The sequence below is a fragment of the Notamacropus eugenii genome, chromosome 3 (assembly GCF_028372415.1).
Source record: "Notamacropus eugenii isolate mMacEug1 chromosome 3, mMacEug1.pri_v2, whole genome shotgun sequence".
Taxonomy (NCBI): Eukaryota; Metazoa; Chordata; class Mammalia; order Diprotodontia; family Macropodidae; genus Notamacropus; species Notamacropus eugenii.
The window spans coordinates 37,635,176-37,662,231 of NC_092874.1; the positions used below are offsets into that span (position 1 = coordinate 37,635,176).

At 42.2% G+C, this 27,056-nt stretch overlaps 1 protein-coding gene across 2 annotated transcripts in view; it reads left to right on the forward strand.

Annotated features, from left to right (window-relative positions):
* Window positions 1-27,056, forward strand: part of RFTN1 (raftlin, lipid raft linker 1) — a 185,897-nt gene that overhangs the window by 87,404 nt on the left and 71,437 nt on the right. The window contains exons 1-2 of one of the 2 annotated variants that reach the window (XM_072651255.1): window positions 2,972-3,121; window positions 10,280-10,388. In XM_072651255.1, the coding sequence (XP_072507356.1) occupies window positions 3,087-3,121; window positions 10,280-10,388 (144 nt within the window). In that variant the 5' untranslated portion in view covers window positions 2,972-3,086. Of the gene's footprint in view, window positions 1-2,971; window positions 3,122-10,279; window positions 10,389-27,056 lie in introns of those variants that run through there. The other variant, XM_072651254.1, reaches the window with a different exon arrangement.

Here is a 27,056-nt window from a genome sequence, read left to right on the forward strand (position 1 = left end):
CACAAGATGGATCCAAGAACATAGGTTTTTAGAATTGGAAGGAAAATTAGTGATGACCTCATACAGCCTTCTCATTTTACTGATGAGGAATACAAGTTTCAGAGAGGTAAAGTGACTTTTTGAAGTTCATACTGGGAGTAAATGGTGGAATTGGGGATTTTAACATGAGTAATTCAACCCCAAATCCAGTGGGTTTTTTTTACTATGACTTTCCAGATCCCATTACTGTAGCCCATGGGCCAAATTCATCCTTTAGCCATTTTGTAATTTCTGAAGGGGTTGGATTTAGACCCTAGGGTACCAAGCTTGGGGTAATTCCTTAAATTATGGTGCTGGAACTTTTTAGCAACTCAGAATATCTAAATCAAAAAACACTAAATAAGTGATTTTTGTATAAAGAGAGCAATGAATTATGTTTGCAGCTGACAAAGAAACCCCAGAAAGTCCAAAGTTCAAAATAAACATAAGAAGCAGAAATTCCGAAAATCAAAGGAAGTTAAAGTAAACCCAAAAAGTGCATCGAGTTGGTAAAACTAAAACTTTTCATCTGAAAAATCATCTCTGGGATTAATCTGTTAAATTTTAGCCCTCTGTCACTGTTATGAGCCAGGAATACACAAAGATAGTGACCCCTTTCCTAGTTTTGATCCAAGATGGCACCCCCCCCAATATTGTGAGCTAGGAGTGCTTGAAGCTGGTGTCTCCTCTCACTGTTGTGAGCTAGCAATATCTAAAGGTGGTGCCCCCTTTTACAGTTGTGAGCCAGGGATATCCTCTTATAGATAGAAAATAGAAAATGTTGAGGTAAATGGAGATCTGTGAGGAAACCCATCCATAGACATGCATTACTCTCAACAATACCTGACTGAATGTGGATAGCCTTTTGCAGGGTTCCAGGGAAATAGAACTTTGCCAGAAACCTGTTCCTGGTCACTAGATTTCCATCCCCCTCTTACTACCCCCCTTTTTTTCCATTGCACAGTTCTGTGGGAATGGAAAGTCCTTAGTGGCTATAGCATGTAGGAGACATTAAAGATAGGTTTTTTCTTTTTCTTTTCTTTTTTTTTTGGCCTCTTAATATATAAATCCTCAGACTGCACAGCTGCTAATGGTTTATCTACCATGAAAAGAGGCCTAACTGCAAACATCTGCACAGGAAATGACAAATGACCCAAATAGCTTCAGTTAGAATACGGCTTTGGCCACTGGTTTATCTAGAATCAGTGTCAGAGTTTGGGAGATGGTTGGATACCTTTGATGGTATACCCATGATGGTATCACCACAACCCACATTATATTGTTTGGTTCTTTATGTGAACCCCCCTTGGTGGTGACATCATTCAAGTCATCCTTTATTTATGCAGTATTGTGGTCATTCCAAAATGTTGTCACTGTGTGCTGATAGAAGAGGGAGTAGTGGGTGTATTGGGAACAAGACAAGGAATAAAAGGTAGTGAAACTTTGTATGGGTTTTTTCTGATTTCTACCTAATACTTTTTAAGTCTTATGACATCCTTTATACAGTTAGTCACTTTGGGGGTTTTTTGGCTGCCTCCTACAAGTTGACTTCGTGTTGATACACTTTAAACCCACTGAGTGTAGATATTTGGCTTGAGTTAGGGTAGCTAACTCTAGGTTGTAATAATCTTACCTTTTCATCCCGGGTGACCCTTGTCTATCAGTTATTCCTAGGGGGCCCACTGAATATTCTGGGTGTCCAAATCTCCTGATGTTGCATGGGTACCATTGTAACAGATGGATGGTTCCTTGTCCTCTACCTTTTAGACTCACTTCATACTTGGAATTTGTTAAGACTGTACCATAACCTGTTTGCACCCACTGTATGTAACTGTCTCCTTTCTGTTTTCTTTATACTGACCTGTCATTTTGATTCTCTTGAGATTGTGGCACTCCATGACCCACAGCCAGATAATTTCTATGATAGTATCCTGTAGAATTAGAGTTGAATGATCGCCCAAATCTTTAGAATCTGTGTCCTGTCTCCTTTTCCTTGTTTTATAAAGCATAGACCAGGGTGTGTGTCTGTGTCAGGGACTTCTTTGGAAGTCTGATCAAGCCTATGGTCGGTCTCCTTCTTAGGGTAATGTTTATAAATATATACAATAAAATACATTGGATTACAAAGAAAACCAATCATTGAATGACTGCTATCAGAATACTAAAAACAAAAACAAGTTTATAGACCCATTGGAACACCTTTTCTTGTCGACTGTGAGATTTCTTTGAAGAGCTAATGAGTTTTATCTCTTGCTTCTAAGAGATTGAGAACTTGACCTATCATCTGCATCCTGCCTTTTTTTCCTACTTAGAAAATTGCCCGGCTATTTAGACTTTTGTTTGTCTCCATCAATTTCTAATTATTCACAAATGAGGCCAAAAATAAAACCCCAAACAAGTCTATTGATCCACCCACACATTCTTGTCTCTCTGTCTTTCCCAAATACACACATTCTGACTTGCAGTTGAAGGCATGGGAAAACTAGGACATTATTTAAACTGGGTGCTTTGATGGGTGTCTGAGGGCTTTATGGGCTTGCATGAGATCTGTTACATGTTTATTGTTTAAAAATAGACCCTTTAATGTCTTTTGCAAGAAGAATTGCTGTTCAGAAGCCTTGCTGTGGGTCCAGTCAGCTTTTCCCAGATCTACGCAAGACTTCCAGAGTAAGCACCCAATGTCTCACCATCTCCAAGAGTAGTTTTATCAGGACCCTATTTGGGAATAAAGAATACCACTCTGGAGATTCTTGAAAACCTTCAAGCCAACTGATAATTTGAAAAATTTCAAGTGCTAGTAAGAAGAGCTTATTCTTACATTATGGCTTCTTGGAAAATAGCCATGGTTGAATACCGTAACAAAGATTATGTCCCCAGCAACAGCACAAACACATAGGCAGTGTCAACACAGCGTGTAGTGGATAGGTCCTCTTAACAGCCAAGTAAGCTTTTTTTGGACCACCCTAATAGCCAAGTGCTGAGAAGTAGGTAGGATCGTATAATGACAGAAACAATTCTCTATAGACCTCCATTTCCCATCTGCAAAGTGAGGGGATTAGAGCGGATGAATGATCTCTCAGATACCTTCTGGTGCTCAGATTCTGTGAGTATGGTAGTATATGATCTTAATGCGCAAACAATTTTGTCATTTGTTGGATTTTCCCCCCATTTTGAGGACCACCTTCCTTTCATTTAATACAAAAAGCATTTGTAGATGTTGACTATGTGGCAGGTATTGTGTTTGGGCATTACTTTAGGTCAGAGGAAGTAAGGAAACATACTTAGAGAGACCAGTGTCTTTGGGGTCTTCCAAATTCTGAAATTAGTACAAAATTAGTACAAACCATTTTGTAATGGGAGTCTAAGATAAAAGCCAGGATAGTCCTTATTCTCAAGTAGCTAATATTCTAATAGGAGCAAACATCTATGTAGATAAGTAAATACAAAACATAACCAGGGTAATTTGGGGAAGGGGAAAAGCAGAGTACCCACAAGTGGGGAGAGGCCTTCTGTAAGAGATCCCATGAACTTTAAAAACAGCAAGGGAGTCTATAAGATGGGAGTGCATGAAGGACTGCCCTGTCCATTGCTCACCACCCAACTGTGTCAGGATTGGGTTTGGTATGTTTCTAACATCTGCCCTCTCCCATTACTTTGGGGATAATACGCGCTCTTTGCGCAACACAACAGTTGTGGTAGTCTTGCCTTGAGAGGTCTTGTATTTCACTGGTTTCTACAGCCTCTTCCATACCTAGGTACTTTGACAACTGTGATATTTTTGCATTGATAGAATCATAAGTTTAGAGCTGGAAGAGCACCCTAGAGGTCCTCATGTCTGATTCCCTTATTTTGTAGAGAAGGAAACTGAAGCCTTTGAGGTTGTGACTTGCTTAGGGTCACACAGCTGTTAAGTGTCTGATGGGGGATTTGAACCCAGGTGTGTGCCCTAACTAGATGGCTTCTTAGCATTGTGGCTTCCCTTCTACATCTCATAATACTGGTTAGGAGAAGTCTTTTCAAGCTTCTTAGGTTCATATTTATTTTAAAAATTACACACACACACACACACACACATAAAATCTCTTTATAGTACAGCTAATCTCTAACTCATCTGGCTGTACATAAGTTATAGACATATATACATATACATTATACATGTACCATATACATATATACACATTATGTGTGTATATATGTGTATATGAATATAGTTAATCTCTGCCTTTACGTAAGTTATAAGACAAAAGGAGTAGGGGGAAAAAATGAAGGGAGGACCTTTTATCTTCCATGTCACTCCCCTTTCCACACTCTATTAGATTCCACACATCTTCAGCACTGCGCCTGGCGCATAGTAGGTGCTTACTACATGTTTATGGATTGATGGTTCTGTGGTCCAGCCAAGCTGGCTTTCTCTCTGTTCTCCAGATACAGCAGGCCACCTCCTGTCTCCATGCTTTTTTTCACCTTCCACCCATCCTGCCTGGAACTCCCTCCTCATCTCTGCCTTGTAGAACCCCTTATTTTCTTCAAAAGTCAATTGAAGTTCTACCTTCTGTATGAAGCTCGGCTGCCAGCCCCACACCTCCCTGATTACCTTGTACTGATTCTGTATTTATCCCCTACATGTTTCTACATGTATTCCATGTAGATGTATATGCCACTCAATGAAATGTGAACTTCATGAGTTCTGGTATTGGTTCATTTTTGAATTGTGTTCTTAACATTCAGCATAGTGCCTGGCACATAGTAGGGCCTTCATAAATGCTTGTTGATAATGATAAGTGCCCCCATTTAAATGTACTTTTAAGTAGAAAGTTCCAGCTTATGCTTCCATTTTTCAGTAGATATCCTGAGCTTTTGGAAGACCTCCTCCTCTTAAAAACAAAACAAAAAACCCTTAATTTCTGACCAGCACATAGTAGGTGCTTCATAAATGCTAACTTATCCACTTTAGCAGAAGTAACTTTCCTAGACAGTGCTGAGAAACAGCTAAGGCTAATTGTTTCCTTTCAGAGGGGAGGCTTTGAGTCAGTTATAAAATCTTAACTTCTTTAAGAAGTTAGGACATTCCTGTTGTTGGTCAAGGTTTGGGTGCTTATTATTTTCTCTTCTAGGAGATGCTCATGCCTGTAGCCCCTGCCGTCAAGTAGTAAGTGGTTGGTGCCTGTTTTTCAGGGGTCACAACAGATTCAGTGATTTGGACACAGAACGCTTGTGCCTTGTTCAATATAAAAGCAGTAGAATCCAAGTTAGGAAAGACTTTGCCAATGCTTACATAAAAAGAAATCTATAATAATTAATTCATTTATCAGATAAAAGTCAAATTTTAAAAAGGTGCCAAACAGAGACTTTTGATTCTTGAGGAGGTAACCCCAAGACTCTGTAGGGACCAAAGAAACCTCTGCCCCCGAAGGGAAGAAGCCTACATCCCCTTGAGTCACCCTATCAGATTAAGGCCAGCAGTAACAGCTGAAATCTATTTTCCCCAGGCATCTTCCCTCCCCCAGCTAGCAAGAATCAGCACCAGGGCCAAGATCCGAGCTCCCTGTCTCCTATGCCTGGTTCTGTTTCCAAATGAAAGCTCCCCCAACACCCATCAGACTTTACTGATCTGGGGTGCCCAACCTCTTTTACATTTTCCCTGCCTTCCTTTCTTTTTTGTAAATCTGTTCTCTCCTAACTGGCTAGCTTTGCTTTCTGATTATGTGCCCCCAGGTTTCCTTGCATTCTGAACCTTGAATTCCCAGGGCCTGGAACATAGTTAGCACTTAATAAAGGCTTGTTGATTGACGGAATGACTGATGTTAACGCTTGTTTTGTGTGCCTCATCAATTAATCCCCACCCCCAAATCGGTGACTCATCATGACTCAAAAGCTTGACTTCTTAAAGGGACCCCAATGATTTCCAAATACAACCGGGCATGGATTAATTAATTAAAGTTAAACCATTTAACACAACAGGTATTCATTAAACAGGAACAGGTTTCTTCGCACCTGCTTCCCCAGATAGGGTGGCTGAAATTAAATTAAGTTGAGTCTCTGTTCAGAGATTTCAGAAAACTAAGTGAGACAGAACAGAGGACAGCAGGAATCCCTTCTTGGGGGCCTGGGGAGGGAAACATGGCTGTCTGCCTTCAGAGAGAATACTTTTCGTCATGAAAAATATCATAAGCATCTATTGAGATGCCATCTTTATTTTATTAAAGAGCATCTCTACGGTAATCTCCCCTGTCTCTGGAAATTACATCTTGTGTACGACAATCCAATTTTTTATTGCCTTAATGGAGTATTTGTCGTTCTTACTTCAAGTAGAAATTATCTCCGCTTCGTTTCATTGATAGGCCAGTAGGAATTTTCTCAAGAAACTCACCCACTTCTCCATCACCTGGCATTTATTTCATACACCTATTTTGTGTTTCCCTAGAATGTGAGTTACTTGAAGTAAGGATTGTTTTCCATCTGTCTTCCCAGTATTTAGCACTATCTAGGGACTGGACTGGGCCCCTGGTTTCACTCAGCTTGTACCAAAGCAAACACTGTCTATAATATAAAGGGTTTCCTGGAGTCCTGGGAGGTTTAAGCCTTTTGCCCAGGGCTCCCAGCCAAGATGGATCCTTTGAGGCCACTTTTCTCAATTCACTTCGCCAGAGGTTCTCAAACTTTTTGGTCTCAGGACCCATTTACACTCTAAAAAATAATTGAGGACACCCCCCCAAGAGCTTTTGTTTATGTGGGTTAGTGCTAGCATTTTTTACCATATTAAAAGTTTTAATCTCTTGTTATTATAAAAATAGTTTTGACTTCAAAAACCCTCCAAAAGGGTCTCCGGCCCACATTTTGAGAACCTCTGCAACCAATGTTTCCCATAGTAGGAATTTCTATGTATGTTTATTGATGAATGGAAATGGAAATCATTTTCCTGGAAACTCTTCTGGCTCCCCTGCAGGAGCCCCAGCAGATGTCTTTTAGGAGGAGGTCACTGTGCTGACATGGTATAATTCATTGATTTATGAAGAGGATGTGTCCTAAAGTCACCCCTCATTGTCAGATCCTTCCCAAGCAAAGATGGAAAGAAATAACCTAAGAGGACGTGGAGCATGGATTTCTCACCCTGTGTGGACAGTGCTGTCCCTTCTGGCCTTCACCCAAGGCTGACTGGCTCTCTGTCCACGATGGACCGTGGTCCTATCTCCCTCAGGCAGTCAGCTACCATGTATTAATCACTGACTCTTTGTCAGGCACTGTGCTAAGGACTTACGATGCAAGGAAAGGGGAAGGGAAAGGACAAAGTGTTTATAAAGCACCTACTATGTACCCAGTACCTTTTGAAGCACTTTACAAACATTATGTCATTTGATCCTCACAATAATCCTGTGAGATAGGCCATTATCTTCATTTTATATGTGAGGAACCTGAGACAGACAGGTTAAGTGCCTTTCCCAGGGTCACCCAGCAGAGAAACTGATCCACCTTCAGATAAGGTCAGTGAGAGGCACAGGGAGGACTCTGGCTTTCCTCCTTCTTCCCCCTAAAGTGTAAGTCCTTTCACTGATTAGGAACCCCAGGGACAAAAGACTACAGCCATGAAGAGCTCACCCCAGGTCTAGCGGCTGGCACGTCCAGCCTCTTGTAGCTCAGAGGTGGTTTGGAGGACTAGATAGCAACCCTAATTCTGTTACTGTAATGGGGAGACAAGCCGTGTTCATGTGAGCCTGATAGCAAATGGCCTCATAGATACCAATGTATGTCTGCTACCCCTTGAGTTCCTTAGTTATCACTGAGGGGATTGTGGGTTGAGAGGAAATCCTCATTTCCTTGTGTGAGTCTCTCCCCAGATTTCTTAACACATTCTTAACACACCTATTGTACTGCCTGTAAATTTGATGGTCATACCTCTTGTCAAGCCATTGGTTAACATTTTTAATAGAAAGTCATGAAGGACAAAGCCCTAGAGCACCAGAAACCTCGCTCCCTGTAGACATTGATCTATTGATCACTCACCCTCTCTTCTTTGGCATTTTTCAAATAGACCAAGTAGAGAAGGTGTGTTGGGAGGGGATAGAGAGTCCTCAGAGTCTGGAAAACTGCTGTTCCAATCCTGGGCAAGTCACTTCACTTCTCAATATTCCATGTAGCTTTTTTAAGACATTAAGTTGTTAAGAAGGTTTCTATCTGCATTAGTAGAGGGAATTTTCTCCTCCAATCACAGATCTGGGCCAAAAGAAACCTAATAAATAAAGGACACGCTATGTTATCTCTCTTTCTCCTGCTCTTTTTAAAAGCTATCTTTTTGCTAATGTTTTTTGTTTCCAGGATTTTTTTCTTTCTATATAGATGTCTGGACTCTTTCCTTGCCTTTCCTTTAGTTTACCTTTTCTTCTAGGACTTTCCATTCAGATTGTAGATTTAAAACATGAAAGCAGGGGAGGGTTGAAATGAGTGTCCCCAGGCTCTGGATTTTGTCATCGGAAAATGGACTGAGGTGGGGTTTACCTGGAGAGATCCCAGTCATATTCCTCTGAAGTTATAATTTGAGCTGGGAAGACTTTATCTTTTAGGTCAAATGCAATTTTGAATAAGTTATGTGTTCATTTTGAAAGTGTCAGACTTCTTGGGATAGCGAGTTATTCCTAGACTCAGGAAGCCCTGGGTTCAATATCTGTTTTTGATATACACTGACTGGGCGACCCTGGACAAATGACATCCCCTCTCAGTGTCCCACGGCAACTTTCTAGATCTCCTGCATTTCAGAGAAGGTGCCAATCTGTACCTTGGTGGTAGCCCTTTCCCTCCATCTCATCTCTTGTGTTCCTAGCTCCGTTGAGAAGCCTCCAGACACCTCCAGTGTTTTCTGTGCCCTTTTCTCTGATTCATTCTCTCTCCTATCCTTTTAATTTTCATTTTAGATCTTTAAATCATAAGTTCCATGCCAATGAGCATAAGTTCACATGCTGCATCAGTCACTCGTAATTATTGGAGATCCTTAGAAATAGAGTTTTCTTGTGCTAGATTAGGCAGTTATTCATGTGTCTTGCCTTCATTCTGTAGGGGCTTCCAGAGTGGATATTTGAAAAATGTGTATGGGAGTATGGGTTTCTAAATTTCTAAATAAAATTCTAGACTGAAAGTCTAGAAAATGGGGCTTAGTAGCACAACCTCCTTGGATGTAGAATTAGTCAGTCAGTGAGCGTTTATTATACACCGCACTCCGCACTAAGTGATGAGGCTCCTGAGCCATAGGGAATCATCCCCACTTTTAAAGAGCTTCCAGTCTGTTGAGGGAGATTACATGTATACATGGATAGGAAGATACAGGCAGAACAGATACAATGGTGGGGTAATGGTGGGGTGTGGATGGGGGAGCACCAAATTGACCTTGTACTCTTGAACTATATTCTCCCACTTTGCTTTTCATCACTCTTAATTTCATTTATACAAAACTGCATACGTAGGGATATTTATTCACGGGAGATAGTGTGGTGTAATAGGGCGCTAGGCTGGAGCCAGGAAGATCCAAGTTCAAATTTTACCTTGGATACTGGCTAGATGACAATAGATAAGTCCCTTCACCTCTGAGACTCGGCTTCTTCGGGAATAATAATGCCCGTGGTATATGCTTCTTAGGGTGGCTGGGAGATTCAAATTAGGTGATGGATGTAAAGAGAGATACAAGGTGTCCCCAAAGTCTTTGTGCCAGTTTAAGTTTTAATAGCTTACAACTTAAAGCTTTAATTGCTTACCATCTGCACTAAGACTGTGGGGACACCTGGTATAAATATCACTTGTTAAGAGGTTTCATGTTTCTGCCCATCAGTTATTGACTTGGATGGGGCGTTTGCAGACAATGACTTTTAAGAAGGTAATACCTCCGGTGACCCTAAGATTCAGATCCTCATTCATTCTCTCTCTCTCCCTCTGTGTCTCTCTCTCTCTCCCTCCCTCTCTCTCTCTCCCTCCCTCTCTCTCTCTATCTTTCTGTCTCTCTCTCTCTCCCCCTCCCTCTCTCCCTCTGTGTCTCTCTCTCTCTCCCTCCCTCTCTCTCTCTATCTCCCTCTCTCTCTCTCTTTCTCTCTCTCTCCCCCTCCCTCTCTCCCTCTGTGTCTCTCTCTCTCTCCCTCCCTCTCTCTCTCTGTCTCCCTCTCTCTCTCTTTTTCTGTCTCTCTCTCTCCCCCCCCTCTCTCCTCTCTTCCTCTCTCTCCCTCCCTCCCCCCCCCTCCATTGCATAGGATCTCAATTTTGTCTGTTTTTCTTCTCTCAACAGATCCCAGAAGAATGATTTTCATAATGAAGGGTACATCTTGGAATTAGATAGCTGTTCTTCTTCGGACCACCTGACAGACCAAAAAATCATCCCAAATTTCATTAAGAAGGTAAGTGCCATGGCCAGGAAATAATTGATTTGATGTTACCTACATAGTGCAGCTGTGACTGAGCAGATCAGGATTGACCAAATGCTGGATGACATTAGGAAAATGCCCTGGAATTTCCCCCCTCCTTTCTAGAAGTCAGATCCAGGCCAGTCCAGACCCAGATAAATCTGAGGATATTGAGTACAAAATAGACCTATGGAAATAGCTGTTTGTACAAGGCCATCTGATCCTGCCACCTCCTTGGCGGTTAAGACTGGTAGTGTCTCATGATTAATAGAATATAAGCTCTCTGAGGACAGGGATTACTTAATTTATGTCTTTGTATACCCAGTACTTAACTCAGTACCTGGCATACAGTAGGCACTTAATAAATGTTGCATCAAGCAATCTGGCAGATAGCTGGAGCCATCTAGTTTGTGCAGTAGATTAAATATTGAACCTGAGTTCAATTTGAATGTACATCAAGTATTTCCATTGGGCTGGAGCTGATAAACCATATTTTTCACTTAATTATAATGTCAAATGTGCGAATTGGGATGCTTCATGGGATTGATTTTTGATACTAATCAGGACCTTGCTATATCAACAAGCATTTATTAAGCACTTATGTGTCAGGCAGCATGATCAGTCTTGAGGAATACAGATATAAAAGTCAGAGGGCCTTGCTCTCAAAAGGCTTAACTTCTCCTAATGTAGACTTTCCTAATGCTGTAAGGCTCCACGGTGTAATTTAAGATGGCACTATGAGTGCTGAGAGATGTTGGTGGTCATTTCTTTGGTTTTCTGTAGATTCTCATAGTGTTTTCTTAGCTCCATCTTTATGGACTTTCCTTACCATGAGGGCCCTCTCCCTCTGGAGGATGCTGACGCTGGATTTTACCCTTTGCACTATCTAATTTCACACTTCAGCAGTGTGATATAGGAACTGGTAATCACTCACATCAGAGTCATTGGCAGGTGCACCAAGAGAGCCGAGGACCAAGTCTATTATTTGTAAAAGGGAAGATTATGATCCTGCTTTCATATATAGATGCCACCAGCCAGAAGGTTGAGCACTCATCTGTTGTTTCTACAAATCATTTTTTCTATTTGTCGAGCATGCTGCTCTCTGGAATTTTTAGAAATCAGGTGCTTTAATTTTCCAGTGTGTACACATCCTGAGAATGGAATTTGGTCTATGACCTGAGTAATAGGATAAAATTGTAAAAAATAGTTGTCTAAAAAAGTCACAGGCCACCTTTGTTTTTGTGGAGAAGCAATGAATGGGATGGAGGGACTATGGCGATATCTAAATCAGTAAATACACTACTTTGAAAAACGTTTTGGAGTTTTTTCTTGTTGTTATTTTTGTCTTAGCCAGAATGGAACATTGCCTGGATGGCCCCCTGTCTAATAGGACAGATGTGCTTTGATAAGATAGACAGAAGCAGTTCCCACTATGGGAAAGTTCTGTATTTTTGCATGGCTGGAGTCTAGTAGGTTAAACTCAGTTTCCTGCCTCACCCTTCTTGATTCATTGGACTCAAACCTAGGGTTGAAGTAGGAGAAGGGCTGGCCAACATACAAGGTGAAAGAATGAAAATCCTAAAGGATCTTGGCAGGCTGGAGCACTGAGCTGAGTCTGAAAAGAAGAAATTCAGTGGGATTAAATGTAAAGTTTTATACTTGGGCTCAAACAGTCAATTTCAGAAGTGCTGGCTGGGGAAGATGTGATCCCATGGTAGTTTGTTGAAAAAAGATCTTGGGGTCTATTTCAATCAGATACTCAAAAGGAGGCATTGAACAGTATGAGTCCTTGAACCATACCAATGTCAATCAGTCATTTGCTCTGATTTAAATGGCAGATTTAAGTCTTTTAAATCTACACAGAAAAATACTTAGCAACACTCCAGTTCTATCCAACAAGCATTTATTAAGTGCACTGTGCTAAATTCTGGGTATACAAAAAGAGACAGAAGACACTTTACACTCTAATGAAGTGATCTTTAGGCTGGCAGCTGTCTTTCTTTTTTTCCTTTTGTGGCTGTATCCTTAGAGCCTAGCACAGCACCTTATGCCTTTTAGGTGCTTATTAAATACTTGTTGGATAGGATTGGAGGGGTACTCAACATTCTTCTGTGAGGATTTAAAGGAAGACAAACCTTGCCCTGCTCCATACTTAGGTTTTTACTCTCCTTGTCAATTACTTCAATGCACCCCTCCCATTTCCTAATTTGAACAATGGATAAGCTTGGGTTTGATATAAGGAAAAACTCTCTAATAATCAGAAAAATTAACTAGTGGCACAGGCTGCCCGAGGAGGTAGCAGGGTTCTTTTTACCTTTAAGCAAAGGCTAGATGGCCACTCAGCGGACATGTTGGAGAAGGAATTCTAAGTCAAGTATGGGTCAGACTAGGTAGCCTCTGAAGATGATGCAGTGGATAGAGTTTCAGGCCTCGAGTCAGAAAGACTCCTTTTCCTGAGTTCAAATCTAGCTTCAGACACTTACTATCTGTGTGACCCTGGACAAGTCATTTTACCCCGTTTTCCTCAGTTTCCTCATCTGTAAAACCAGATGGAAAAGGAAATGGCAAATCACTCCAGTATCTTTGTCGAGAAAACCCCAAATGGGGTCACAAAGAGTTGGACATGACTGAACGAAAAAGGTAGCCTCTCAGCACCCCTCAATTGTGGGAGTCTCTGCCAGCTGCCTTACATTGGGTTAGTAATCAGGGCAGAGAAAATTAGTCTCTTTGAATTTATCGGAACTCTCCCCCCTAAAGAGGAGCTACCTGTTATGTAAGGGATGGACAGGCAAGTTGGGGCAAAGTGCAACCATGGTCATCATCTTTCTGCCTGTAACTGTGACCTTTTTCTAGGATTATGTGGTCTGGGTCTAAACCTGTCTGGGCTTTAGTACACATCCTCATGGACAAGTCTTCCTTCCTAGTCAAGGACACCTTCTACCTGTCATCAAGAAATTTCAGGATGTTTTATGATGACTCACTCTCCTGCGCCTGGGTTTAGCAGTGGGCTTGTGAGTAAGAGATTGTTTTTTAGAACTTTAGTAAAAAGTGTCATGCAGATGTGAGAAAACTCCCTGTGTTGTGGGTATATCATGTTATAGAATGGGAGATGGATCCATTATTGGGGCATTATTTGAACACAATGCAGATGGATCCATAAACAACTCATTATAAAACAACTCCTGAGTTGTTTTTATAATGGAGTTATATTAGTATTTATTTACAAAATGTTTTGACCTAATACTGCCTTTGCCATCATCTTGGCTTTCTCCATGAATTTGATGTAACCAATTGGCTCATCAAACCCCTGCTACACCCTTGGGAGATAGGAAGATAGGTGTTAGGTGGAGCATTTTTCACTAGAAAATATGGCATATACAAAGGCATATACAAAATATGGCATATACAAAATATATACAACTTGCTAATCAGTTTGCCCCAAATGTAGAGAGAGAAGTTGGCTAGGACCCTTGGATTTAAGATTCTCTCCTATTTTCAGTAGGAGATAAGTGAAGAAGGTGATCCATTACTGTAAAGAGTTCCTTTCATGATGAATGGTTAGAAGTAGAGGGCTACGTATAGTAGAGTTCCTCCCTTCCCTTTCTGTTTGATGGACATAGGGTTGAAATTGATGGACCGAGATCTTTCTGCTTGTATGTGTTTGTCCGTTTCAGGACATTTGGGCATTTTAGTCCCTGTCAAAACTAAAAGACAAAAAGGAGGTCCTACTTGGATCCTCATCTCCTTTCTCCATTCCTCTGTTGTCCGAAGGGGCTTAAAGAAGGTGCAGCAACTGGGAGGAGAGGGAAACTTACTTCCCTCTCCCTCTGTCCAAAGTCAGCAACCCTCCTCCACTGTAGAGAATTTTGTGTACTTGTGAATAGACCTAGACAGACATTCGCGCTCATAGCCCCCAGTGATGGGCACATTTACAGAAATTAAATGTACCCAAAAGGATTCATATTTTCATTTTAATTGCTTAATGAATAGCTCAGTCCCTATTTCTGTATAGCGGTGACATTGGTTAATTGCCATTCCGTTATGAGAAAATGATCCCAAGTTAGCGGTTGCTGTAGCTGGAAGTCATTACTCTTTATCTGGGTCATTATTTTGTGTGAAATTATGACTTGTAGCTCTGACAAAGAGGCCTCTCTGGATGAGATGGTAATTAACTCATTTTGTCACTGTACAGTTTGTCTCTATGCATCTCCTGTTTTCTGCACATCAGATAGAAGCTGGAAACCATTGGGCTTTTTTTCTTCCTTGAGAGAACAATGCCATGGTATTATTTTTCTAAGCGAATGGTTTAAATTAGCTAACACTTGGATAGCAGAGGGACGGAGAGAAAGGAGGAGGTGGTGGTAGTAGTGTGTGTGTGTGTGTGTGTGTGTGTGTGTGTGTGTGTGTGTGTGTGTGTGTGTGTGTGTGTGTATGTAGGGGGTGGTCAGTGTTTCCCACAATAAGGAAAACTAATTTTTGTGTCGTATAAAATTAGCATAATTCTTGATAATTTCCTAGCCCCTCCTTATTCTTATACCTCTCCACTCCCTAGAATGAGTTTTCACAGATTGATGAAGGGGATTATAGAAAAACAATGGTATTCCTTTAAATATAGTCAAGCCATTGTGTTTAGCTGTTAGGGACAACACAATATTTCACTCCAGAGGAAGCAGGTCAGATTAAATCTGGGTAACTGCCTCGGGGTTTTTCTCTTTCCCACCCTGTTGTGTTCCATTCTAGTGGTTCTTTATGCCGATGTCTTCAGGGGGCCACCAAATGTTTCAGTCCCAGGGCTGGGCACAGACGTTTAGGGATCCTTCCAAGTCCTGGAGAAGAATCCTCCTGGGATGAAACTGGGAAGGTTTTGGAGGCAGAAACTGCAGAATGAATTCCTGTGTAATGAAGACTTGGGAACAGAATTTCATCTGGATTTCATTCTATTCTGTTTAGCTACATAAGTAGCCTGGCCTGGCCACTTGTAGTTGTACCAGGCCCTGTTCTAGGTGCTGAGGGCTACAGAGACACAAAGGAACCAGTACCTGCCCTCAGTAAGTTTCCATTGCACCAGAAAGAAACAGTTATGTCCACAGACAACTAAATGCAAAAGACTCAGTAAATGTGAGTGTGATGGTGGTGTTGGGGAGCATGGGAAACAGAAAGGGTCTCCTTGGCAAGGGGGTATGAGTGTGGGTGGAGGGAGAAGAGGGGAGAGTGGCAAGTACTAAAATCAGACAGTAGGAGTATAGAATACTTCAGGGGAAATCACGTGAAATCATCCGGGAAAGACTGGTGGCGAAGGCACATCACAGAGGGCCCTTAATGACCAAAGAGATTTTGCATTTTATTCTGGAACAAACAGGGAGTTGTAGAAGCTTCTTCTTCCTTTTTTTAATTTTTAAAATAAATTTTATTGATAGATTTTTTTTATTTCACCCACGTTTAGTCCTCTGTGTCCCCCCTTATTTCCTCCGAGAGAGCAGTCTTGTGAAATAGATTTTTCTAAAGAAAAAAGAGAAAGAAAAGTCAGCAAAATCAATCAGTAAATCAAAATACCTAAAATTATAAGCAATGTTCTATACCCTCCCTGCCCCTGCCCCCCCTCCCCCAGCTTCCCTGGCTTCCTTCAAGTCTCAGCATTAATCCAACCTTCTACAAGAAACCTTTTCCAGTTCTTCTTAATGTTCACCCTTTCCCTCTGAGATTATCTCCAATTTATCCCATATGTATCTTGTTTGTACATAGTTGGTTTTACATTATCTCCTCCATCCCATGGTGGGCTCGTTTGGAGTAGGGATTGACTTTTTTTGTTAATATAGTGCCAGGCGCATAGTAGGGACTTAATTAATGCAATCGCAAATCACACAGCTAGTCAGAAATAATGACAGCTCAGGACTTCTGATTTCTAATTAACTGCTTTGTTTCCTAAAACCTATTCTTGGTGTCTTGATTGCACTCTGAATGCAGAAATGAGAAGATTAGACTGGACGATTCCCAAGCTTCCTTCTAGTTCAGGAGCAATGCTCTTACCCTAGCTGGAACTGGGCACCAGCTCATGGTTGTTGTCTGAGTGGGGACTTTGGTCAGGACCTCATCAACATCATGAGTGATCTCTGTTAGGTATAATTCACCACCTCACGTTTTGGGGAGAGAAAACTGCAGAGTTTGCGCTTAGGTGGCCTGGGAGGGGCATCGCCCCTATACTGTCTAAGGACGTAAAAAAATTTAACCCTTTCAAATGAAACTATTCCTTGGGAGGAGAGAATTGTGGGAGAGAATTAGTTATTCCATTAACTGAGTCACTCAAATAACAAAGGAAGACATTTGTCTCACAGTTGAGGAAGCATGATCCTCGGAAAGCCAGATGAGGATGCTCAGTGAGGTCTTCACCCAAGAGAGAAAGCTGTGCGGATTTTTCCTCTTAGGAGTCTACTGGCATCGAGAAGGAACACCTGAAGTTCCCAGGATTGTCAAACTTTGCACACCGTGCTTAAATCTCTAGCTTTTTGTCCAATAGGTGATTTAGAACCTAATTTCTACAGATTCATCACAGATGCCTAATTTTAATTAAGGCAAAGTATTAATTCAGGAGCAAAGAAAAATGACTTTTAACCCTCCCTACTCCTCCCTCTTTCCCTTCCCCTTCTATAAACTGCTCAGTGATAAATAATATTTAGAAAAAGAGAGTCTTAGGGGAAATAGCAGTTTGGGTCTTGATTCTGACAATAAGCTGGGTGACCTTGGCCAGACTGTTCAGTCTCTCTGGAATTCAGAGTTCCCATCTGCAGAATGAGGACCTGATGGCCTCTCTAGCCTAGCCTGGGTCATTAGAATAGGGAGGAACCGTAGGAGACATTGAGGAGGAGTAGAAAAGGGAGTTCATTCTAACCCTTGACCAGGAGGTTTCCTCGCTATGTCTTAGATGCTCAGAGTTTCTAGAAGTAGAAGTTTCTCTGTAGGTTTGGGGCTGGCATTGGGCCAGAGTTGGGTTTTTTATTTTCATCTAGATCAGAGGTTCCTAAACAACTAGATAGCACAGAGTGCTGGGCCTGGAATCAGGAAAACCCGAATTCAAATCCTGCTTCAGACACTTACTGGCTGTGTGACTCTGGGCAAGTCACTTAACCTCTGTCTTCCTCAGTTTCCTCATCTGTAAAATGGGGATAACAGCACCTGCCTTCCAGGGTTGTTGTGAGGATCAAATGAGATAACATTTGGATAGTGTTTTGCAAACCTTGGCTGGTGTAGTAGTGACAAAAAGTCATGGGAGATAGGTAGGGGAGAGGAGGGAGTACAGAGTACATGAGATTCTCTGGTGATAAAAATCCTCAACAGTCGGCAGCCACTAGGCTCTTGGGGGAAGGGAGAGGGAAGAAACCAACATGGCTTTTAAAATTCCATTTTGAGGGACCAGGAGAGTGATGGTGCCATGAAGAGAATGAGAGAAGTTAGGAATATGAGCAGCACTTTTTGGTGAAGGCAATGATAAGCTTTTGGACCTTCAGGACAGAACCATCCAGAAGTAAACAGCTGGAGACGGAGAGAGAAGTCAAGATTAAACAAAGGATGTGAGAGTCATTGAAATAGTTAACAGGTGATAGAGAGAGTGGGGCAGGGGATGGGATTAAGGATTAGATCTCTAGAGGTTATGGGGGGCAGTGTAAAGAAAAAGAAGAAGAGACCATTCAGAGATGGAAGAGAGCCCAGGAGGGTGGGCATCATGGGTTTTGTGTGTGTCTGCCTCTATATGTGTTACTTACCCCTTTAGGATGGGTGCTCCTTGAGGACAGGGCTAGTTTGATTTTTTCTGTTGCATCCTCACCAACAGGTGTAGTGTCTGGCACATAGTAGGAGCTTAAAAAAAAATTCTTGATGGATGGATGAATTGAAGCTAGGAGAAGACAGTCATCAGTTTCCCATACTTTGGAAGGACATCAAGAATGAGGATGGTGGAAAAGGTCATTTTATCTGTCATTGTAGGTCATTGGTGGCCTCAAAGAGAGCATTTTCAGTAGAGTAGTTTGCACAGATATTAGAAAGTTGGGAGGGAGGGTAGGTAGCTTAGAAAGTTGGGATTCCAGCAAAGTTCTGTTGAAGTAGGAAGCTAGGGCATTCCTGAGGACTCCTAAGCTCTCAGTGTGAAGGAGGTGTTTCCTAGGGTTTCCCGTTACTCTTCCACTTGTCTAGCCTTTTCAAGTGGTTTCTACTCAAGTGTAGCCACAAAACTGTGCTGGTGGTCAAACATGTTGACCTTGCTCTCCTTATTATAATAGCTGTACTTTAGCCATACTCTCTTTCTCTCCTTTCTTCCTTCCCTCTTCGATTCTTTCTTTTCTCATCTGGTTTTAAGCTCTGCTAACAGCTGACTTCTGTATAGTCCCTTTGGATCATCTTTGGCATCTGCAGTGGCTCCTAATAGAGTCCAAAATTAAATCAGTCACTTTTCTGTTTGGTGGTTTTCCTAGTGGAGACGTCTGATTCTTCCCCCAAACCTCTTAGATCTATTTAAAAGTGCGTTTTGTGTTTCTTTTGTAATTGTGGCCATTGGATCTTAGATTTAGAATTGGAATGGACCTGAGAGGTCATGTAGTCCAGATCCTTCATTTACATATGAAGAAATGGAGGCTTAGAGAAGTTAAATGACCCGTCCAGGGTCATGAGGGGAAGAGGTCTCATTTGAACTGAGGTCCTTTGATTCCAGAGAACGTTTTAATCCATTACATCTCTAGTGCTCAGCACGATGCCTGGCCCATTGTAAGGTCTTAAATAAATGCTCTTTTATTCACTCATCCGTTAGCTTCCTTGGCATACGTTTCTCTCTCTCTCTACCTTTCCAACTTGGATCCAGACCATAAGATTGGTCATGAATTCAGAACTAGGGGAGGAATAGAACAGGGTAGGCTGGAGGGTTTCCTTTCACTTAAAAATCATGTCCCGGACCTTGTAGACCCTCTATGCTTTCCCACTAGATCACTGAGAACCTTCCGAACATTTTCATTAAGACAGAGACCTTTCTGTAGATTAGCTCAGCTTGTCTTACCACCTTCCTTTGCTTTCCTTGATGTACTTTTTAATAGTGTGACTGCATTTTAATTCTCTTCCAGGGAAATGGAACTTGACCATGTAAAGTATTAGGATTTTATGGTTTCATAAGATTCTGGGTGAGTTTTTATTTTCTTTTGGGAGCTGGCCTGCAATGCCACATATCCCATGAAATAATAATAAAAATAGTTTAGGGGGTCAGTAGGAAAAAAAACCCCACCCAAAGCAACACACAAACTCTTGGGACCCTTAAAATGCCATGTAGATGCCTGCAAAACAATGGAAGAGCCCCCATTATTGGGATCCGTGGGAAGTCTTTGGGTTATCTCGGGTGGTTTCCAATGGGAAATGTTCATTGAACAATTGCACTCTGGCTCTCATTGACTGGCCAACAATAGGTCCCAGGCCAGGCTTCACTTGGACATTGTTTGGGCCCTGATGGCTCTGAGCAAGCATAAACAGCAGCTGTTTCTGTTTTGGCCAGAAATCCTGAGGCTTTTTCCCTCCCAGATTGGTGTTTTTGTTTTATGGGGGCTTTTTGACTAGGTAAAGAGGCTATTTTTTGGTCTCATTTCTTACCTAGCCTTAAACACTGAATGGGTGTTGCCTCAGACAAACTGAGACCTGTTAAAGCTCTTAGCTTAAAAAATGCCAAGATCTCCCACTGCCTCTGGGGCCATCTCTAATACTGGTCTGTATCTGGCCCACTGACCCTGATGGCTCCAGAGGAGAAAGTGAGGCTGGTAAGTTTGAATAACCTTGCCTCACTTAAATCCAATCTTTTGCAAGTCATGGCATCACCTCCCTGACATCATGGTCCTCTTCAAGAACAAAGGATAAACCTGTAGCCAGGGAAATTGAAATGGTGACAGAACCTGACATAGCCCAATGAGACAACAGAGGGGGCTCAGGACCAATCTCTGAGGGAGGAATTAGCATTCTCTTTAGAGAATGCCTATTTTAGTATTATTCCCTGACTTTATTCCAAGTCACTAAGCATATATCAAGGCCTACTATGCTCTAGACTCTATGCTGGGTTTGGGGAACACAAAGGCATAGCCCTGGCTTCATGGAATTTACATTCTCCTATTAGCATCCTTTGAAGGCTAATCTGTTTAACCAGCCCCACTGGATTAGTTGGAGAAACTGAAGAACAGTTTTATATGACTTTTCTCTTTAAAAGGTCTGGCACATAGTAAGTGCTATATAAATGCCTATTCCCTCCCCTTTCCTAAAACCTCCAGATCTTTTTCAGAGCAGCAATCAGCTCCCCCTAGCCTCCCTCCAGGAGAGAGTTGGTGGACAGTCCCTTAGTTTATAGTTTTTTTGCTACCACAAAAAGAGCTGCTCTGAATTTTTGCGTGCAAATGGGTTCTCTTTCTTTGATGTCTTTGGGGCATAGACCTAGGAGTGGTATCGCTGAGTCAAAGGGAACAGTTTTGTGATTTGGAGGCATAATCCCAAATTGCTTCCTGGAATGGCTGGACCAATTCACAGCTCTACCAGCAAACAGTCTGTTAATGTACCTACTTTTCCTCAGCCCCTCCAGCATCTGTTTTCTTCCCTTTTTTATCGGTTTTGCCATTCTAATAAGCTGGTGTTTTGTGCACCTTACCATCCATGAGGCCTCTTCTCCTCTTCTTCCCGTTAGGAGGAATGCACTTTGTAGACCTTTAAGGCACGCTACAGCTGTGATCTATAGCCATTGTTATTATTGAGATTTCCGCATGCTTCTCTTTGAATAAATTGGGCCATGATGTTCTCAGCTGTGAGTACCTCTCTCATCCCTGGACCAATGGGACCTGATAGAAGTGATTTTTAAAAATAAAATAAATGTCATCCAAATCCTAAGCCTTGAGAAAGAGTAGAAATAGGACTATCTGTTTGACCCTGGGCAAGTCACTTCACCCTGTTTGCCTCAGTTTCCTCATCTGTAAAATGAGCTGGAGAAGGAAATGGCAAACCACTTCACTATCTTTGCCAAGAAAACCCCCAGTGGGGTCTTGGAGAGTCAGACACAAATGAAGCAACTCAGCAGCCAAAAAGAGAACAGAGTGTATTCCCATCACATTGAGTAGTGATGTGATACCATGCGGAGAAAGCAGGATTTGGAAGCTCTGACCCTTATTATGCATGATCCTGGGCAAGTCCCTTATCCTTTTGTAGGGGCTCAATGTTCTCTGTAAAATGAGGGACCTCCAAGGTCCTTCTAGACTCTGAGTCTGTGATACTATGAACCTTTGTCCATTGTAGCTTTGTAATAAGAAGGGGACTCTTGGTTATATCTTGCTTTCATGTGCTTTCATTATTCTGATTCTGGTAAAAGACGCACTTCAGTGTTTGAGCTTATTGAAACATGTCCGATGACATCACGTAAACCCATCCTGTAAATGGCTCGTGAGGGTCAGATGTCCCTCATTCCTCCTTAATACTTCCCAGGAGACATTTTGATAAATATGGAATTAACTTATTACCAGAAAAGTTTCCAAAGTGCCATATTGATTTTGAAGCTTTTGCATGAGATGGAACATGTCTTGGAGTGTTAATTATGCATTGCAAATTAATACATGTTGCCATTGACGAGTTTACAACACAGGTTGAACTGTCCCATCTGTGTCTTTGAAAGGTGCGGATATTCACCTCTCAGCAATGATCGCTCTGTTTGATTTGTCCTTGATCCAGCAGAGATAATGAATGTATGTACTTGGGCTCCCCTAGTAGTATAAGGGGCGTGTGTGTGTGTGTGTGTGTGTGTGTGTGTGTGTGTGTGTGTGTGTATGTATGTGTAAAGGGGCTGGGGGAAGCACAGAGATAGGGACAGAGATGGAGTCTCATCTTCTCAGTACATCAACAATTTCTTCCTTAGATGTTGGAAGATTACTCTTTTATTGGCTGAGATGACACAGAAGGCTCTATGATTCACTGGCCAGTTAAGCAGCAAGCATTTATTAAGCACCTCCTATGTGCCTGGCACTGTCCTGGACTCTGGAGATGCAGAAACAAAAGTAAAAATTCTTGCCTTCAGGAAACTTATACTGTCGTTGGGTTGTATATATTCATAGATTAGTAAATGTAGGATATGTACAAAATAAATGTGGTCTTTTTTTTTTAAGCAGGGAAGGAAGAACACTAAGTGCTTAGTCATTAAATTTCTGTGTGATACAATACTACCTTACTTAAATCCAGTTCACACACAAGTCACAGTATCACCTGTGATACCATTGACCCACTTCAGAAATGAAGGATGAACAATTTTGTGAGGTAGACCCTCTTTCAATTCTCTGCTCTCTCTTATCCCCCCTGTTCCTCCATCTGCAGTCATTTGTCAGATCTTTTCAACCTTATTTGCATGACTTTCAGTTCAGGTCCTCCTCACCTATCAACTAGAATTGTTCAGTAGCTTCCTGATTGGTCTCTCTGCTTCCAGACTCCTCTCCAGTGCCCCCTCTACACAACAGGCAAGACTTTCTTCCTAAAGCACACATGGGATAGTCTGCCGGATAGTTCCTGCTCAGGACTCTTCAATGGCTTCCCTTTACCGCAAGGATGCAGTGGAAACACCTCAGCCATCTAAACACCCTAATGAGCTGAGTTCTGGCCCACTTAGACACCTTTATTTCACACCACTGCCTGTTGTGAGCACCACATTGCAACCACACAGGCTTTGGACAGGCTGTGTAACTGTAGATTGCTGTTATCCAAACTCAGAATCCCATCTCTGGCCTGTGTGCCTATAAAGCAAGCACCCTGGCATACACAGGAGGGCCTGCTGTACAAGTTTTTAGATCTCCTTTTCTAAAAGGAAAGCAACTTTTGAGGGAGTCAACAACCTACTTTAATTCACCAACAGAGAAAATACAAGCAGAGGAAGAAAAGACCAACAGTCAGGGCTTCTAACTGTCTGACCATGAGCAGTACATACATCACAGATCAACAGACAGATCCAACTGTCTGACCATTACAAACCTACATAGTTGCCAGAGAGAGAAGCACCAGCAGCTGGGTTTTCAAAGCAGGGGTCGAGGAGAGCTCCTTAAGTATTATGCTCAGTTTCACTGGGTAGGTGATTCTTGGTTTTAATCCTAGTTCCTTTGACTTCTGGAATATCATATTCCACGCCCTTCAGTCCCTTAATGTAGAAGCTGCTAGATCTTGTGTTATCCTGATTGCATTTCCACAATACTTGAATTGCTTCTTTCTGGCTGCTTGCAATATTTTCTCCTTGACCGGGGAACTCTGGAATTTGGCTACAGTATTCCTCAGAGTTTCTTTTTTTGGATCTCTTTCAGGAGGTGATCAGCAGATTCTTTCGGTATTTATTTTGCCCCCTGGTTCTAGAATATCAGGGCAGTTTTCCTTGATAATTTCATGAAAGATGATGTCTAGGCTCTTTTTTTTGATCATGGCTTTCAGGTAGTCCCATGATTTTTAAATTGTCTCTCCTGGATCTATTTTCCAGGTCAGTTGTTTTTCCAATGAGATATTTCACATTGTCTTCTGTTTTTTCATTCTTTTGGTTTTGTCTTGTGATTTCTTGGTTTCTCATAAAGTCATTAGTTTCCATATGCTCCATTCTAATTTTGAAAGAACTATTTTCTTCAGTGAGCTTTTGAACCTACTTTTCCATTTGGCTAATTCTGCCTTTTAAAGCATTCTTCTCCTCATTGGCTTTTTGGACCTCTTGCTAGTTGAGTTAGCCTATTTTTAAAGCTATTATTTTCTTAAGCATTTTTTGGGTCTCCTTTAGCAAGCTGTTGACCTGCTTTTCATGCTTTTCTTACATCTCTCTCATTTCTCTTCCCAGTTTTTCCTTCACCTCTCTAACTTGATTTTCAAAATCCTTTTTGACCTCTTCCATGGCCTGAGTCCATTGGATATTTATTTTGGAGGTTTTAGATGCGGAAGCCTTGACATGTCATCCTCAGATGGTAAGCATGTTCTGCCTCATCTGAAAGGATGGGAGGAGATATCTGTTCATCAAGAGAGTAACCTTCTATAGTCTTATTTTTTCCCCATTTTTGGGCGTTTTCCCAACCAGTTACTTAACTTTTGTGTCCTTTGTCAAGAGTGGGGTATACTCTGGGGGTTGGTAAAATCTCAGTTCCTCCAAGGTGGCACAACCAAGCGTGTACACTGGTCTGGGAGCAACCAGAAACTTCCGTTCCCAGAATCTGGGAGTTTCCTCTTCCACAACCATCTGACCTCCAGTTCCACCAAGCTAGCACTGGGGGCTAAGATTCAGATAAGCTGCTCAATTTCTCCAGGAGCATTAGGTGGAGGGCTGAGGTAAGCATCAGCTGCTCAGTGCCCCCAGGGGTTTTATGATCCAACAATGGATGTGGGCTGCTGTGGAAGCTGCTATGGCAGGATGCAGCCTCTGCCGCCCTGGCCTGAGGCCAGAGCTATAGGAAGACCCCTGCTCCCTTCCCAGTTAGCTGAAAAAACCCTCTCACCTACCTTTGATGCCTGTGGGTTGGGGGATCTGCAAACCTCCACTGCTGCTGCTGCTGCTGCTGCTGAGGATTCCGCCTCTGAGGCCTGCTCAGATCCTCCTCTTCCAGGAGGCTGCGGTGTGGCCAAGGCTGGGCTGAGCTCTGCTCTGCGTCCCCTGCGACAGACTTTTCCTGTCGCCCTTTCAGGTTACCCTGGGCTGGAAATCTCCTCCACCCTGTTGTTCTGTGGTTTCTACTGCTCTAGAAGTTGTTGAGAGTCTTTCCTTACAGGTAGTTTATGGGCTGTGAGGGGAGAGCTAGTGTATGTGCATCCTTCTATTCTGCCGTGTTGGCTCCGCCCCTCAAAATGTGTTCTATGTGGGATTTCCCCTCACCATTTTTGTTTTAGAAGATTTTTCCATTAAGAAATCAAAGCCTACTCAGGACTAAGCCTCCTTTACTAATGCCTTAAAGAGAAAATGGCTATGTAGATGTAGCATATTGCTGACCCTGCTTGGTCTTCTGCAACAGGAATTTGTTAGGCAGTGTTACACAGTAGTTAGCCATCCTGGGAACCAGAAAGAGCTGGGTTCAGATTTCACCTTGGATGCATACTGGTCTGTATGAACCTGGGTGAGTAAGTTGATCACTCAGTGTCCTAGGCAACTCTTTTATGTATGTAAGTTATAGAGGAGTTGCTAACTATATTGGGGAAGGAAGTTTCCCATATTGGGAATTCTCTAGAACCCTGAAATCACAGGTTTGCTGTTCTCCCACCCCTCAAAAAGGTAGGAATTTAATTAGGTCGTTTGAAAACCTTAACCAGTGACTTTTCATAGATTAAGAGGCAAATCTAATTGAGTTTCAAAAGAGCAAATACCTAGGGGCTATGATGTCCTGCCATCTTGTGTCTCATGGGAATTAACTGCATTGTAAGGACTTTGGAGTCTTTCCCAGAGGTGCCTTATTGCCAGGTACTCCATGGGGGCAGCTGGGGAGTGATTTGATTAATTTATGTGAATTGTGGCAAAGACACAACTTGGCTTTATGGTTGGAGAGCTGGCTTCAGGTCCTGCTTCTGGTGGGTGATACTGGCAGGGTGACACCTTCTCACAAGTACCCCTGAGACTGCAGGTTTCAGAGAAGGCACCAGCCTGTGTTGGTTCAGGAGACATTCCCCAGCAGAAGCCCACCTAGATGACATCCCAGGCCCATTCCAAAATGAAAACTAACGCGCGCGCGCACACACACACATTCTCTCTCCATATATGTGTGTGTGTATGTATATGTATATACATATAGATACATATATACACATATACACAGAGATAGATATATACCTGGCACATAGTAGGGACTTTATAAATTCTTCTTAACTGGACTTACATGAAGCATTGTTGACTGAAGAAAGCAGAATCTTGAGAGTAATTCATACACAAAATGACTGCAGTAATACAAGTAGAAATAATCCTAGAAGACATCAGAAATGAGATTAAATATGATGATGACTCTTGGGTCCAGAGGTAGCACGATACCACAGGAAGAGTTCCAGCTTGAGAGTCGCAGGGCTCAGGTTCCAATTCTGCATCTGATGCGGACAGCTTTGTTAACTGTGCCATAGTGCATAGAGTGCTGGGCCTGGAGTCAGGAAGGCCTGAATTCACATCCAGCCTCAGATACTTATTAGCAGGATCGTCCTGGGCAGCCACTTAACCTCTGTTTGCCTAGGAGGTGGAGCGCTGCATAGAGCACTGGGCCTGGAGTCAGGAAGACTCATCTTTGTGAGTTCAAACCCAGCCTCAGACACCTACTAGCTAGGCGACCCTCTCTGAGCCTCACTTTGTAAAGTGATGGGGCCATGGGCCTGAAATGGCCTCTGAGCCTCTTTCAGCTCTGGATCTATGATCTTGCAACGATGAAATACTGTTTCTTGCTGTAGGTAGTGAGGTGGTAGACTACAGAGCAGAATACTACATACCCGTTCCAATGGGAGGGTTACTGGGGTTTGAACTCTTTGTGAGTTAGACTTGTCCGATTCCTTTTTAGCGCATAGTAGGTGCATGATAAATACTTATGGACTGACTTGAATGAATTCGGTTTTTTGCTCAAAGAAAGCACTGAGGTACTGGGAAGGCCGGAGCAGGGGCTAGCACAAACGCCCTAAGCATTGAGAAGGCGTTTCTTTAAAAAA